Here is a 14269-nt window from a genome sequence, read left to right as displayed (position 1 = left end):
ATTATTCAGGCTGCGGTTTCCTCGCGCGTCCGATCTGTTTGTGCTTGCGGCCGGTGGCTCGCTGCCATCCCCTAAGCTACACGCCGGGCTATATAAGCGACCTCGCCGCCTCGGCGGCGGGAGGCTCGCACACAGCCCGGCTCCGCTCGGCGCAGGGGAGGTTTCGGTAAGCTGCAGCTCTCTCTCCTTCCCAACTGGCAGCAAATCCCTGAACCCGCAGCTGACAAGCCCTAGTCTCGCCCGCGGATCTCAGCTCGGTTGGCGGCTCCGTGGTGAGAAGACGGGACTCTCCTTAAGTGGGGTTTTTATGGCTTTTTAGGTAAGAGAAAAAAACCCAACCCAATCATGCTGTTTTTCCTTCTGTGGTAGATAGTGGTTATAGAATTCTTGTGTTGTGCTAAGGCGGTGTAATTAAGAGCGGCTGCGACTGAAGGTGAGGTGGAAATTAATTAACGGGCAGATGACGGCACAGAGGCTGAAAAACGCCGATGGGGATGCAGTTCCCTGCGTCCCGCTCCTCCCTTCCTCGTCCCAGCTAATGGGCTTGGGAAAGGGTTACTGGGAGAGCTGGAGTGGGGTTGTGGGGGGCTTTGCTTACGTGGGGCTGTTTCATCTCCCGCAGTGGCTTCCCCAGCCTCCTGCCAGACAGGGGACACAGGCAGCTCCAAACCTTCCCTGCTGCCAAGATCTGGCTGTTTGAACCCCCCTTTTCTAGCTCCGTGTGTCTGGGTACAGAGGGATATATCCCAATCCCAAACCCAGTGCTGAACAAGTTGCAGTCAGCTCCAAAAATAGTCGCCAAGTGGGAAACAGGAATAATTTCTTCCTGGTTATTGTCTGACTGCGAGCTCACAACCCCACCGTAAGCCCACAAAACACTGCTCATGTGTTGCTTGTTATTTTTGCTTGACTGGGATTTGTTGAGCCATAATCAAAGTATTTCCTAGTCCCACATTCCCCAGTCTCAGAGGGGATGGTTAGTACCACTTACAAATAACAGTGTTCTCACCACTGGCTGCTCTTTGTCAGCCCCATTTTATGGGTAAACTGAGGTACCAAATGGCTGGGGCAATATTCTCCCCTCCTCCCAGTTCATTAATTTTGGGTCCATAAAATAAAGCACCTGGAATTCCAGCTGTAGGCATTAGGGATAACACCAGCTCCACAGGTACATTCAGAAATTAAATACTCAAATGCTTGATGCTCTAGGGCAAAGAGACTCACTGAAAACAAAATCTGAAGTGGCTGAGCTGGTGAATACTGACACAAAACCTCAGTCCCACATCTGTGCCTGTGGGAAAAGGAAAATACTGAGCTTCTTGCTACATTTTCAGTAAAGACTTGGCTTGTGAATGGTGTTTTCTGCTTTCAGAGGTGCTCAAGAGCCTTCCCTCTCCTCACTCTCTGGGATGTACTGGGATAAGATGCTATCCTTACACTATGCCCAGTTTGCAGGCAGAAGGATGGAGGCATGGGGATGCTCCTGTGGGGAGCAGAGCTGGGTGCCAGGGAATCTGCAGAGCTGTGTGGGCTGTGAGAGCTCCCTGCAAAAGTATTCAGGCTGTTCCAAGGCATGTTAAGGAGATGGTGTTACAAAGCAGTGCTCTGCAGAATAGATTTGGGCTCAGATGTGATGGTGAGAAGCAGGGGGGATGTGAGCACAGATGTGGAGCCCCTGCTGCTCCTCACTGTGGGAGTAAATGAAGAGCTGCTGGGGGTGGGGGAGCAGGGGGTATAAGTGGCCCTGTGGCACGTTTTGGAGTGGTTCAGCCTGGGAGAAGCTCCCCAAAGAAGAGAAGCAGGACCTGGGTGAGCTTCGACAAGGTCAGGCTTGTCTCTGCAGGACTGGGGAAGGCGTGGGACAGCTGTGGAAACTCCAGGAAGCCCCTGGTCACCTCTGGAGACAACGATGGTCACCATGAAAGGCTGGATCGTCCTCCTCCTCCTCCTCATGGGAGCCACATCTGTTTTAGGTGAAGGTTAAACATCTCTATTCCAGTCACTGTGCTGTCCCCTGCCCATGCCAGTGCAGGCACGTCTGTCGGCAGCCGCTGAGCCAGCAAACACAGCCCGACACTGATGCTGGGTGCTGGTCTGGGTCACTGCAGCGTTTGCCCAGCCAGACAACTTCCACACAAGGACTGGCTCCCATCCAGCCAGATGAGCAAAGCCAGTCTGCGAGACAGTGAGCCTCTGGTTGACCAGTGATGAGCTCCCCAGCTCACGGGCCATGCTGGGACCATCCCTGCCTGCTGTCCCATGAGACCCCATAGTGTCCAGTCTGCACCCACAGGGCAGAGCTGGTGCTGGGGCTCAGCTGCCCAGTTTGTATGGGACCAGTCCCAGCAAGCACCCTAAGAACCAGCCATGGCCATCAGCTCCTATCGAGCACTCAGGTGGATAATAAGTCCAGAAACCAGTTCTTGTCCCTTAGAAACAACAAGTACAAAAAAAGTTTTTCTTCTTTGCTAAGGGAAATAGAAAATTTGTATCATACCTGAGCTGCAGAGATGCTGTGGGACATCTCCATTATGTCCTTCTCTTGGCATCTCCTGTGCTGCATCCTACAGGAGCTCTAACCAGCCACAGTCCAATGGGAAAGCTGTAATATTGAGCCTAAGGATGTGCAATTCCTTGAATCTAATTTATTCGTTCATTTATTGACCCTCAGGACAAAGGATTCTGAAACCAGCCCTCAGCAGGGTCCAGATAGGACAGAGAACCTTCAGCCCGCTGGTAATGCTCAGCTTGGAGAGTAAGTTAATTCCCACCTTGGGTGGATTTTCCTTGCTGGACAATTTTCCCAACAAATTACAACTAATCTGTATTATTTGAATAGAAGAGGACATTTAGGGTTAGAATCATTCTATGATTTAGGCAATGGAATAAATGTTAATATTCACAACCTCCTGTAGGGTTTTGGCTATCGTTGACACACGCTGTTGGCTCCTCTCCTGGAAAAGGGAAGGTCAACGTGTGACCACAGCCCCAGCTCCTGTGGGAGGCACGCGCAGGCTGGGGGGGTGAGAAGAGCCCAGGGATGGGCCAGCACATGCTCTGACCTGCCTTTACCCTGCCCAGCCTGTCCCCACACCCTGGGCAGTTTGTGACACCATTCCTTTAGAATCAAAGCCTGTGGGGGATTAATTACCTGCAGAGCCCACTCTGCTCATTAATCCAGGGAGATGCCCTGACCTCTCATCTTTACTGTCCAGGGTTCACAATTTAAATTCCAGCAGGCACTGAAAGGGCTGGCCATGCCAAAGGACTTGGGGATTTTCCCAGTCTTTTGTCCAGCTCCCAGCAGCTCTCTTAGCCACTGGGAAGAATCAAAGCACCAAACCCACGAACACTGAGAGGTCCCCTCCACTTGCTGCGAGGTATTTTTTTTGAAAACTAACAGTAAAATAGTTTTCCCCTCTAAGTGGATAGCACAAGGCAGTGATGCTGGGGCTGGTCCCCTGGCTGGCAAACCCTGCCTGAATCATCCCTCTGCCCACAGGTACGAGGAGCAGCTCTCGCCGTGGAGACCCAACCTTCACCTACGTCAGACGCAGTACGTTCCTGCTGGCCAGTGCCCTGGGCCAGTCCTGTCCCTTCCCATGTTCCCACCAATGCTTGACCCTTCAGCTTCTACCTCATCCTCCACTTTCTGCTTTTCCTCCTGTCAAAATGCTACCCCCAGAGCTATATAACGCCATTTTCCTCCACAGGATTCTCCTGCTCATTTCCTATCATCACCAGCCTTGTAGATTAAAGCAGCTGATCCCAAACAAGCTTAGGATCTTGCTGAGATCCCACTTTAATCTGTTGCACATTAAATTTTTGCTTGGAGCAAGCAAAAGTAGGAATTTATCCACAGGATGTGACCACATCCCCAAGCCCACCTCTTCCTGCAAGCCTCAAATTGCTAACTAGTAAGTCATGGATCCCACTACTTGGGATGCTGAACTAGAGATGTCATGCCAACAGGTTAAAACCCTGCCCATCTAAGCCAAGCACTTACTTCAAGCCAAACATGAAGCTCTCCTATCTGTTCCGATTTAAATGGACTTTTCCACCCACCTGCTTTTATAAGCCAGGATTGTTTTCAACCACCCATTCACAATTTGAACAGTCCAGCCCTGTGTCTGTCTGCCTTTCTAGGAAAAAAATTAACCTGCTCTATTACAAATTGGGTGGAAGAATAGGTACAGGAGATGACATAGCACACATCTCCAAGAAACTTCATTTTTAGAAACTTTAGTCACTAGCAGATCCTCATAAACATTATTTGAACACTCTCATTTTAAAAAAAGCCCAAACCACAGACTTGGAGTGAATCTCATCCATTTAAAGTAGCTTAGATTAATAACATCTAGTAGCCTGGTTAAAAAAATCCTTTCAAAATCTAACCTCATATTAAACTCTCAATGTGTTTTGCAAATTTTCTCTGTTTTACCCATCAGCTGGCTCCTGACATGCTCACCCTGCTCGGTAGCATCTCAAGCTTCTGGTTTGCACTCAGTAAAAGTGGTGTTCACAATAGGACACATGCTGCCCCTATAGAAAACATATGTTGAAATTTGGTTAAAGACATTCAACATGATCATACCAACAATTTTACCCCTTTTTTGTAACTATTTAACCATTTTACTTTTTTTAAAAACTATTTAATGACATCTGAAACAGACAAGTGTTGCCCCTCAAACAACATTTAAATGAGAATGTGTGTTTGATTTCCTTAAGCCAAAGTTATTCAACACTAAGCATGAGCTGCCTGCACTTTGCTCCCCTTGGGTTTATCTTAATCATCCTGAATTTGGGAGCCTATGGGGAATTAAGTCAGAAGCCTTCAGACACCTTCTCATGCTTTAATTCCCAGCTCCCTAAACATGCTTTGAGTTTGTTTAATCCACGTGGTGTGTAATATCCAAATGTATAGTCTGAGCTCTATAGAAGCTGCTAAAACCCAACTGCCTGTTTTTGGGCAGCTGTCTGTGTAATGTGCCTCTCAGTAACGCACCACTGATGTTATTCAAGGTCCACTGGCGCAAGATTCAAAAAGGTTTTTGTCTCCATGGTCGAAATGGAGCGAGTGCTCAGCAAAGTGTGGCCAAACCGGGGTGCAGAAGCGTACCAGATCCTGCCTAGCTGAGCGCCTCTGGGGCGTGCACTGTAATGAAGCAACTGAGGAAGGGCGGCTCTGCATTGGACATGTTTGCTCAGGTGCTCCTATAAACTCACTTATGGGTAGGGGAGGATGTTGCTGTCTCACCACTGTCCAGGTGTTGTACTCTGCTGTCATTTTACCATCTTTCTCTTCTTTGACAGGATTTGGTGATTCCTGAGCAGGGCTAGAGAGTACAAAGAGCAGAGCATGGAGAGTTTATAGCCAAACACAAAGATAACAGGGATTCACAATAGCTTGGGGATATAGAAAAAAAATCTCGTTAATCTTGTTATAACAGCAGCTCTCAAGGTGGAGTCAGTGACTCCAGACAGCTGTGTCCATGCAACCTCCAGGAAAGAGATGATTTGGGAATATCAAATTGCCATAGTCCCTGCTAAAGGGGCTTGTAATTAATTATATTATTCTTATAATCCCCTTTTAACCAAATAATTCTGAAAAAATTCTGAAAACATGTTTTGTGCAGAAAAGTTGTTTCAGGTTTTCCCTGATTTCTTACATTTATTTCTGTCTTTGAAATATCACACAGCTCCTGTACAGGAATGCTTGGTGATTGTAAAAGGAATTACCTGAGCCTTGGGAAAAGATAGATTATTGTTTAGGATTAATCACAGCTAAATGAGAACAGAATCATATTTGTGAGCACAAATTTTAAACCCATCAGGTAATGCTCACTTGGCAATTATCTCACATCTTGCCCAAGCCAGGATACCATTGAATAAGGGCAGACAGCTTTTGGGATAGCCCAAAATCACAACTTCTGGGTATGCACTAGTAACAGAAACCTAGAAAGTTTATGACATTGAATTTGAAGTATTGCCAGGGTTGAGCTAAGAGCTCACATGCTGATCTGGATTCAAATTTCCCTGAAATTCAGCCCTTTGGGGAAGGTAAATAACAGTTCCTAGCTGTAATTATATCCATGTGGCTGATTTCTACTAATTGTCAGGTTCAAAATGACATTGTCCCTGCCTTTCTAATGCACAGCTGTGGATAATCATGAAAAATATGTTTTGGATACAATTTACTCCTTATGCACTATATGCCTTATTGCATCTAAATTAAAAGCAGATGCAAGAACATGCTGTGAGTGTTGTGGGGAATTGGGGCTGGTTTTTGACCTATCTGCTTCTCCTCCAGCCTGCAACATCACCTGCCCCATGGGCCGTGTCAACGCTGACTGTGACACCTGCATGTGTGAGGATGCCACCCTGCATGGGAAGGTGTCTCTCGAGGATGGGTCACCTGCTGCTGATGCCCGGGTCTACCTGCAAGCCAAGAAACTCAAGCTGTTGACAATGGCTGATAACAGAGGCATGTTTAGGATCCCAGGGATTTGTCCTGATGGGAAAAACACCCTTAAAATAAAGAAAGCCAAATATGCAACAGCAACTGTCACCGTGCCCGAGAGCAACCGAAGAAACCTGGCAATCCAAGTGCAGCTGCATCGATCAGGTAGCCCCAAAGAGGGGGAATGCAGGAAGCTTTGTGCAGGCATTACAAATAAACTTATGAGACTTGTGGTCTTATGAGAGGAAAAGTAATGAGATGGCCTTTTCCTTCCCCTGCAGGAAAGCCCTACGTTTTCAGGAGCCCTGAGGACAAAGCCAGGAGAGTGGGACAGAGTGTGTCACTCTGCTGTGATGCTCGAGGGAGCCCAGCTCCCGATCGCTACCTCTGGTAAGGAGCTTGAATTTGATCTGCCAGAAATCTTAGCTGTCCCATGGATGCCAGTTTTATCTCCTTACCATCTCCATAAATGGGGAGGTTTAGCTATAAAACAGTTAAATGTGCTGAGAACTGATGGCTGCAAGTGATGGCTTCCTCATGATGGCACAGCAATGTCATCTGCTGAGGGATTCACTGGAAAAACACACAAAGAAAGAGTTTAAAAACCTCATCAGACACAACTGGCAGCTCTGCCTGCCTGCCAGCTGTCCAGCAGACACATCACTGCCAGGACCAGGGGAAATATTTTTAGGTGATGCCTCCTAGACTACTAGAACCTCAGGGAAACTGAGGCAGGAAATCTGGCAAAATCCACATAGAATGACACAGGATTAAGCCTTTGCTGTGCTCCAGACAGATGGTCAATCTCTGTCCCCTCTCTGTTCCTGGCAGGTACCACAATGGCTCACTGCTGGATCCCTCCTTGTACAAATATAAAAACAACCTTATTCTGAAGAACCTGAAGAGAGAACAGTCAGGAGAGTATTTCTGCAAGGCCAGCAGTGCTGGAGGGTCAGCAAAGTCTCAAGTTGCCAAGCTGGCTGTCATAGGTAAGAGAAAATGTGCCTGATGTTCTCCAAGCAGCTGGGGAGGTGTTGGTGTGCAGGAACCAGAAACTGTGGTACATCTGGTAAAGAAACATCACAGGAAAAATACTTGAGGTTTATATCATTCACCTGTTTGCAGATAAGCTTGAGTGAGCTGGTTATGAACCAGATGCTCCCTACAAACCAGAGCTCTGGATTGCAGGTGGCCTATCAACCTCAACCTGCTGCTGTCAGGAGATTTTTCACTGTACTTGGTGCCTGACAGGGGAATATTTCTGCTTGTTTAGGGCTGTTTTTAAAGTCTTGGGATATATTCTAGTCTTGCCATAGTCAAAAAGCCAAGCAGCAGAGCATCTAGCTGAGGGTGAGCTGGATAACCATAGTGGATAAGCAGGAGCAGAGAGGATCCTGCAAACAGCTCTTAATGAGGGTCCTAAAGCTAAAGCTGAGCTACTTGCTTCACTGAAATGAGTTAATCTGCTCATCAAAATCCTGAAAAAACCCCACTGCTTTTAGGAGCAATGTTTAGGAGCAACGTTTAGGAGCTCTGAGGTTTCAGACAACATAGCAATGACTGTACAATTATTTCATACTGCTCATTAAGAAATCCTATTCAACAGGAACAAAAGAGGCAGCCTGTGACTCCCAACCTCAAAGCCACCTCATCCGACTTCCTCACGATTGCTTCCAAAAAGCAACAAACTCCTTCTATTATGATGTGGGCAAGTGCCCAGCAAAGACCTGTGCGGGGAAGCTGGATAAGGGACTTCGGTGTAAGGACAATGTCTCCTACTGCTGTGGGGTATCCAAGATGGAAACCAGGGACATCTCCTGTGATGGCTACACGCTCCCCACTAAAGTCATCGTTGAATGTGGTTGCAAAGTATGCACCGAGACCAAAATAATGGTTCGAGGCAGAGCCACAGCAGCAGATAATGGTGAGCCACTGAGGTTTGGCCACATCTACATGGGCAACAAGAGAGTGAGTATGACTGGCTACAAGGGAACCTTCTCCATCCACGTCCCAGCAGATATGGAGAGACTGGTTCTAACTTTTGTGGACCGGCTGCAGAAGTTTGTGAACACAACAAAGGTTCTGCCCTTCAAGGAAAATGGAGGTGCTGTATTTCATGAGATCAAGCTACTAAGAAAGAAAGCCCCTGTTACACTGGAATCCACTGAAACTAACGTGATTTCTTTGGGGGAAATGGAGGAAGATGATCCAATTGCTGAATTAGAAATTCCTCCCAATGCATTTTATAGGAAAAATGGAGAGGTTTACAGTGGCAAAGTGAAAGCCAGTGTGACATTTCTGGACCCAAGAAACATTTCCACAGCCCCTGTGACACAAAGTGACCTGAACTTTGTAGATGAGGAAGGAGATGTATTTCCGCTCCGCACATACGGCATGTTTTCAGTGGACTTCACAGATGAACAGGGCACCGAGTCCCTCAATGCAGAAAAGGTCAAGGTTCATTTGGATGCTGCTCAGGTCAAGATGCCAGAGCATGTGCAAGAGATGAAGCTTTGGTCCCTGAACCCAGAGACAGGCTTATGGGAGGAAGAAGGGGACTTCAACATTGAGAAAAGCACAAGGCGCAAAAGGGAGGAGAGAACCTTTTTGGTTGGGAACATGGAGATCAAAGAGAGGCGTCTTTTTAACCTGGATGTCCCCGAGAGCAGACGGTGCTACGTCAAAGTCCGAGCCTACAGAAGTGAGAGATTTTTGCAAAGCGAGCAGATCCAAGGGGTTGTGATTTCTATTATAAACATGGAGCCAGAACCAGGGTTCTCCTCCAACCCCAGAGCATGGGGCCGTTTTGACAGCGTAGTCACTGGTCCCAACGGTGCCTGTGTGCCTGCCTTCTGTGATGAGCAAAACCCTGAAGCCTACGGAGCTTATATCTTGGCAAGCATGGGGGGTGAAGAGCTCGAAGCTGTGCCCTCTGCTCCCAAACTCAACCCTGCTGCTATTGGGGTCCCACAGCCATACCTCAACAAGCTCAACTACAGGAGGACAGACCACGAGGACTCCAACATCAAGAAAACAGCATTTAGCATTAACATGGCCAAGCCAAGCCCTAATTCCCCAGAAGAGAACAATGGCCCTATTTATGCCTATGAAAACCTCAGTGAATGTGAGGAAGCTCCACACAGTGCTGCTCACTTCAGGTTTTACAGGATAGAAGGAGACCGGTATGACTACAACACTGTTCCCTTCAGTGAAGATGACCTCATGAGCTGGACCGATGACTACCTGGCGTGGTGGCCCAAGCCTATGGAATTTAGAGCCTGCTACATTAAAGTAAAAATAAATGGACCTCAGGAAGTGAACGTAAGATCTCGTAACATGGGTGGGACGCACCCACGCACCATCGGCAAGCTCTATGGCATCAGGGATGTGCGCAGCATCCGTGACCCCCAGCAGCGGGACGTGTCGACAGCCTGCCTGGAGTTCAAGTGCAGTGGAATGCTCTTTGACCAGGACCGTGTGGACCGCACGCTCGTCAAAGTGGTCCCGCAAGGCAACTGCCGTCGAGTGAGCGTAAACAGCATGCTCCATGAGTATCTGGTGAACCACCTCCCCATGGCCACCAACAATGACACCAGCGAGTACACAATGCTAGCACCTCTTGACCCACTGGGACACAACTATGGCATCTACACAGTCACTGACCAAGACCCGAGGATTGCCAAAGAAATCGCCCTGGGCAGATGTTTTGATGGCACATCTGATGGCACGTCCAGAACCATGAAGAGCGACGTTGGTGTTGGGTTGACGTTCACCTGTTCGGAGAGGAGTGCAACAGAGCAAAGCATCTTCCAGTCTCAGAGGAACTTGGGCCAGCAGTCTCCGAGGGACCCAGGCCAGCAGTCTCCGAGGGACCCAGGCCAGCAGCCTCCAAGGGACTCAGGCCAGCAGACTCCGAGGGACTCAGGCCAGCAGACCATCCTGGTTCTGCCAGGGCAGAGACCTGCATACCGGAGGCCACCAGCAAGCCGCCGAAACAACCAAGCCAAGATCCCGATGATAGGTCAACGTCCCACCTACTAGAGCTGTATAGGAGCACTGGTAAAGTCACTCATGATCAATTAAATATCATTTGAAAGTAACACCAACCCGCTAAATAATGTCATTGAAAGCTGGTAGGTGTCATTATTTATGAGACATAATTAAGGTGCCATTTTTTTTTCCCCACCAGAAAGGAAAGACATAAGGTGACAATAGGTGGCCAGCAGAGGTAGTGAGTTTGTGTCTTATTAAATGCATCCATAAAATTCTTCTTTCTGCCTGACATTAAACAGCTTCACATGATAGCCTAAAGGGAAGACTAAACACATGATTCAGTAAAGTATGTACATAAAACATTCTTCTGTTCTGCATCTGCAGACTTTGCCAGCCCAAGTACCTGTACAGTAGTTGGTAACATGAAAAGGAATAAACTGATTTCCTCATACTGAATTCAACTGCAAGGTTTCGTACTTGAAATGTAAGTATTTTATTTATTTCTAGCTTGTTTTAGAATGACTGTATTCAAGCTAAACTACTGGCAGCTGCATTTCTAAGAACTCCTATGCTCAATAGCACAGAGAAGCCATGTGGATTTGTAGGCTCCACGTAGATACAGCTAGAGTTTTCTCTTGCTTCTTGCATTATTTAACAAAAAAATCCACGCTCTACGATAGGGTAGGTTAATAAAAAAAGTAATTTTGTAACTTCGACGTGTGTCACTTTTGTGTTTGAAATGCCCAAGTAAATAAACCACACGCAGAGCTAAGCAAAGAATAACCTGCAGAATTTCATCTTTCTGTTCATAAACAGCTCACAACTTTATCAGTGTGAGACTGATCCTGGATATGGGTGAGGGGTTTTGTGGGTGCCTGACTCTCCTGCAGCTCCAGGGTTTGGCCACGGCATGCTGCAGTCAGGTAATCTCTCCCCAGGTTGACATATGTAGAGTCAGCAATGGTTCTGGGAGAATCAGAGCAGCAGGTCTGGGCAGGGATGACTTCAGGGGTGGCACAAGATGGAGGGAAAAGAGGGCTGGCTGGGAATTCATGCTTTAAGGATGATAGGAAACCAGGCAATGTAGAGCGGTGCTGGGTGGAGACAGGGAGAAGATAGGATTCTGTCCACACTCAGCAGCAGCAAGCATAAGGTGCTGGCAAGAAGTTGCTCTTAGCTGGAGGCACAGCTGACCACAGAAGGGGTCAGTGATCCCTCTCCAAGTGATCTATTAAATTGTCCTTTCAACCCCACACCCTTTCTAGAGTGAAATCAAGGACCTCACAGCACAGAGATATCTTATGTTTACAGGCAAACACTGCCAATAAACTTTTGGGGTGCAGACAAGCCAGCAAGTCTCTGACACCAAAATTACCACCAAGAAAGATCATGAAAAGGTGGACAGTGCTATTGAATGCAAATTGGGATTCAAACACATGCCCCAGCATGGATTTCCCTCTCCTACCCTATCTAATCCTATGGATACGAAACCAGTTCTAGGCCTGTGCTGCCATGCCTACAGCCCATCAAGAGCATAGGGAATCTTTCAACAGTGTTTAACAAGCTTCAGAACAGTTTCTCAGGTCTGACACAGGGCAGGCTGAATTATACTTTAACACATAAAAACACCCCTTAATAATCCACTTTTTTATGCAAATTGACAGTTATTAAAGAAAAGCAGAAAAGGAAGAGCTGTGGAATACTCTGGCACATCCTTTTCATACCACTGAATTTAGACTTTGTGTGTTTTCTTTTGTGTCTAGTCTGCTGCAAGGGCTTGGCAGGAGTCGGAGCCAAGGCGGCCAGTGGGGAGCATTAGCTTGGACCTTCCCACAAAGCTCTTGGCTTGTGCAGAGAAATGTCTCTTCCCTCTGCTCCCCTCCTCTTCTGCAGACAGACAGCCAAACTTAGTTTCATCACTTTGAGAGTGAAGTAACACAAATGACTTCTACAGACTAACCCAAGAAATGGATGAAAGCAGACTCAGGATCTGATGATCCCTGTGCTGCATGTGGGCTTGCCAGTCACACACAACAGAGTGCAGGGCTTTTCCTTCTGGGGAGAGATGTGTATTTAACAACACTGAAATGGTCACGGCCCTACAGCCTGGAACAGCCAGGAGCTGTCCAAGTTTCCCCAAACTGCCCCCCTCTGCAGCTTAGCGCTGACTTGGAGGAACAAACTAATCTGTGCACTCACCGAGTCCCTGAGCTCTCCCAGGAGGCTGCTGGCAGACTGTGTTGGACACAGAGCAAGACAGAGGTCTCAAACACGAGTCTTTAAGCACTACCAACAGAAAACAACCTTGACACAGCCACTGCTCAGTGCTAACACCTCACCATTACTGATGAGTCACTATCCCAAATACATTAAGTTTATATAGGAGCAAAGCTACAGCAAGGTCCTGACATCTGCTACTCACACAAATTTTACACTACAGTTCAATGTCAGTTCTGATTCCTTCAGCTTGTATTTATAGTCAGTGCATGGTGGTGTCCTTTCTGCAGCCTGAAACCTAGCCCACACTCCCACAGATCAGAGAGCATCAGCTGGAGGAATGCAGGAAGGCTGGGACTCAGCTCCTCCCTTGGCCCCTTAGCCTTTGGACCACCAACCTTGAGGAACAGGCTGAAGAAGGAGACCTGGCTCCTAAACATCAGCAGGTTTGTGGCTAATGGCAAACCATCTCCCATTAAGGTCACTTAGTTTCCAATCCACATTTAAATCCAGTAACCTATCCCTCCTGTTTTTAAAGGAAACTACTGGTTCCCAGAAGCTATCAGGATGCTAGCAGATAGGATAAACAAAAGGAGACATTCTTGTCTGGCCTTGACCAGCAAATTATTGGGGGATTTTGCAAAAAACTTTATAAAAAGGCTCAAGTACTTCTCCCATTAGTCACTTACTCTTTTTGTTTATTTGTAATGTATTCAGAAAACAGGAATAAAGAGGTTTCCTAGGAAGCAGGGGGAGTTGTAAGGTTGTGGAACATGAAACAGATGCATCTAAAATGAGTCACCAGCATCCCAGGAAATATCACTCCCTCTACTATTTGAAATCCATGATGAAATAATGCCTATGCAACACCAGAGCCCTTCTGGTGCCCAAATATTTTGCAGTTCTGCCAGTAATTTGGTCCCAGTGACGTTAAATCAAGCCATAGTGGATGTTGGGTCTGTGAATACCTGCTGCTTTCCCTGTCTCCTCTAAGAGGAGGACAGCTGTTTTATTTTGTTAAGATTCTGTTCTAGTGGCCAGGGTAGCTGTACTCAACCTCATCAGCAGTACTGGGAATCAAATCACTGTGTTCCAGAGTCAACCCTGACATGCTATTCCACACCTCATCAGTGAATGCCCCATTTTTGTTTTGTCTCTTCTGCAAAAATAATCAGATTTTCATTACTTACTGAGTTAAATCCCTGCAGAGCCAGGTGAAAGCAAAGTTTCCAAAGAGACATTCTAGCTAACAGCTGCCTGGGGAACACCAATTCCATTTAAAACTTCTCTACCATGCCAAAAATAGCATGCCAAAGACCTTTTTCATAAAAAATTAAATTAATCTTACCTTCTTTTGCTCCATAAAATGACTTGGGTAAAGCTGTGCATATTCAGAGTAGGACATCAACTGTTAAACAACACAGAACAGTCTAACCTTTTATAACCTCTCACACAGAAAGCAAAAGAATTCTTAAAGCAAACCTGCACAGATTAAAAGATTGAGTTACAAGTACATGGGATCCTGGCTGCAATATGGTTTAGACATTATTCACTATAAAACAACTAACTGAAGGCGTTCTGTACCGGATTTTCACCATC

At 46.9% G+C, this 14269-nt stretch overlaps 1 protein-coding gene across 4 annotated transcripts; it reads left to right on the top strand.

The window, feature by feature from the left end:
• Positions 1-93: 93 nt before the first annotated feature.
• Positions 94-11167, top strand: CILP (cartilage intermediate layer protein). 4 transcript variants are annotated; one of them, XM_033516917.1, is made up of 10 exons: positions 101-319; positions 1844-1973; positions 2672-2755; positions 3503-3556; positions 5023-5208; positions 6311-6625; positions 6742-6850; positions 7292-7449; positions 8067-10519; positions 10838-11167. In XM_033516917.1, exons 2-9 carry the CDS (start codon positions 1910-1912, stop codon positions 10499-10501), a joined length of 3405 nt encoding a protein of 1134 aa, XP_033372808.1. In that variant the 5' UTR covers positions 101-319; positions 1844-1909; the 3' UTR covers positions 10502-10519; positions 10838-11167. The 4 variants fall into 4 exon arrangements, with proteins under 4 accessions (XP_033372809.1, XP_033372808.1, XP_015494350.1 ...); XM_033516918.1 differs by having other exon boundaries at positions 94-166; positions 8067-11167; XM_015638864.3 differs by having other exon boundaries at positions 8067-11167.
• The last annotated feature ends 3102 nt before the right edge of the window (positions 11168-14269 follow it).

This window comes from Parus major, chromosome 10 (genome assembly GCF_001522545.3).
Source record: "Parus major isolate Abel chromosome 10, Parus_major1.1, whole genome shotgun sequence".
Taxonomy (NCBI): Eukaryota; Metazoa; Chordata; class Aves; order Passeriformes; family Paridae; genus Parus; species Parus major.
The sequence above is the reverse complement of the archived record's forward strand: the minus strand, read 5'-3'. Positions and strand labels throughout refer to the sequence as shown.

What these genes read in the sequence shown, in the direction of transcription:
- CILP (XM_033516918.1), top strand. Translation starts at nt 1,910, where the DNA reads ATGGTCACCATGAAAGGCTGGATCGTCCTCCTCCTCCTCCTCATGGGA. An exon ending in AGTGCAGCTGCATCGATCAG is followed by an intron (nt 6,626 to 6,741) that starts GTAGCCCCAAAG and finishes CTTCCCCTGCAG; the next exon opens with GAAAGCCCTACGTTTTCAGG. An exon ending in TGCCAAGCTGGCTGTCATAG is followed by an intron (nt 7,450 to 8,066) that starts GTAAGAGAAAAT and finishes CCTATTCAACAG; the next exon opens with GAACAAAAGAGGCAGCCTGT.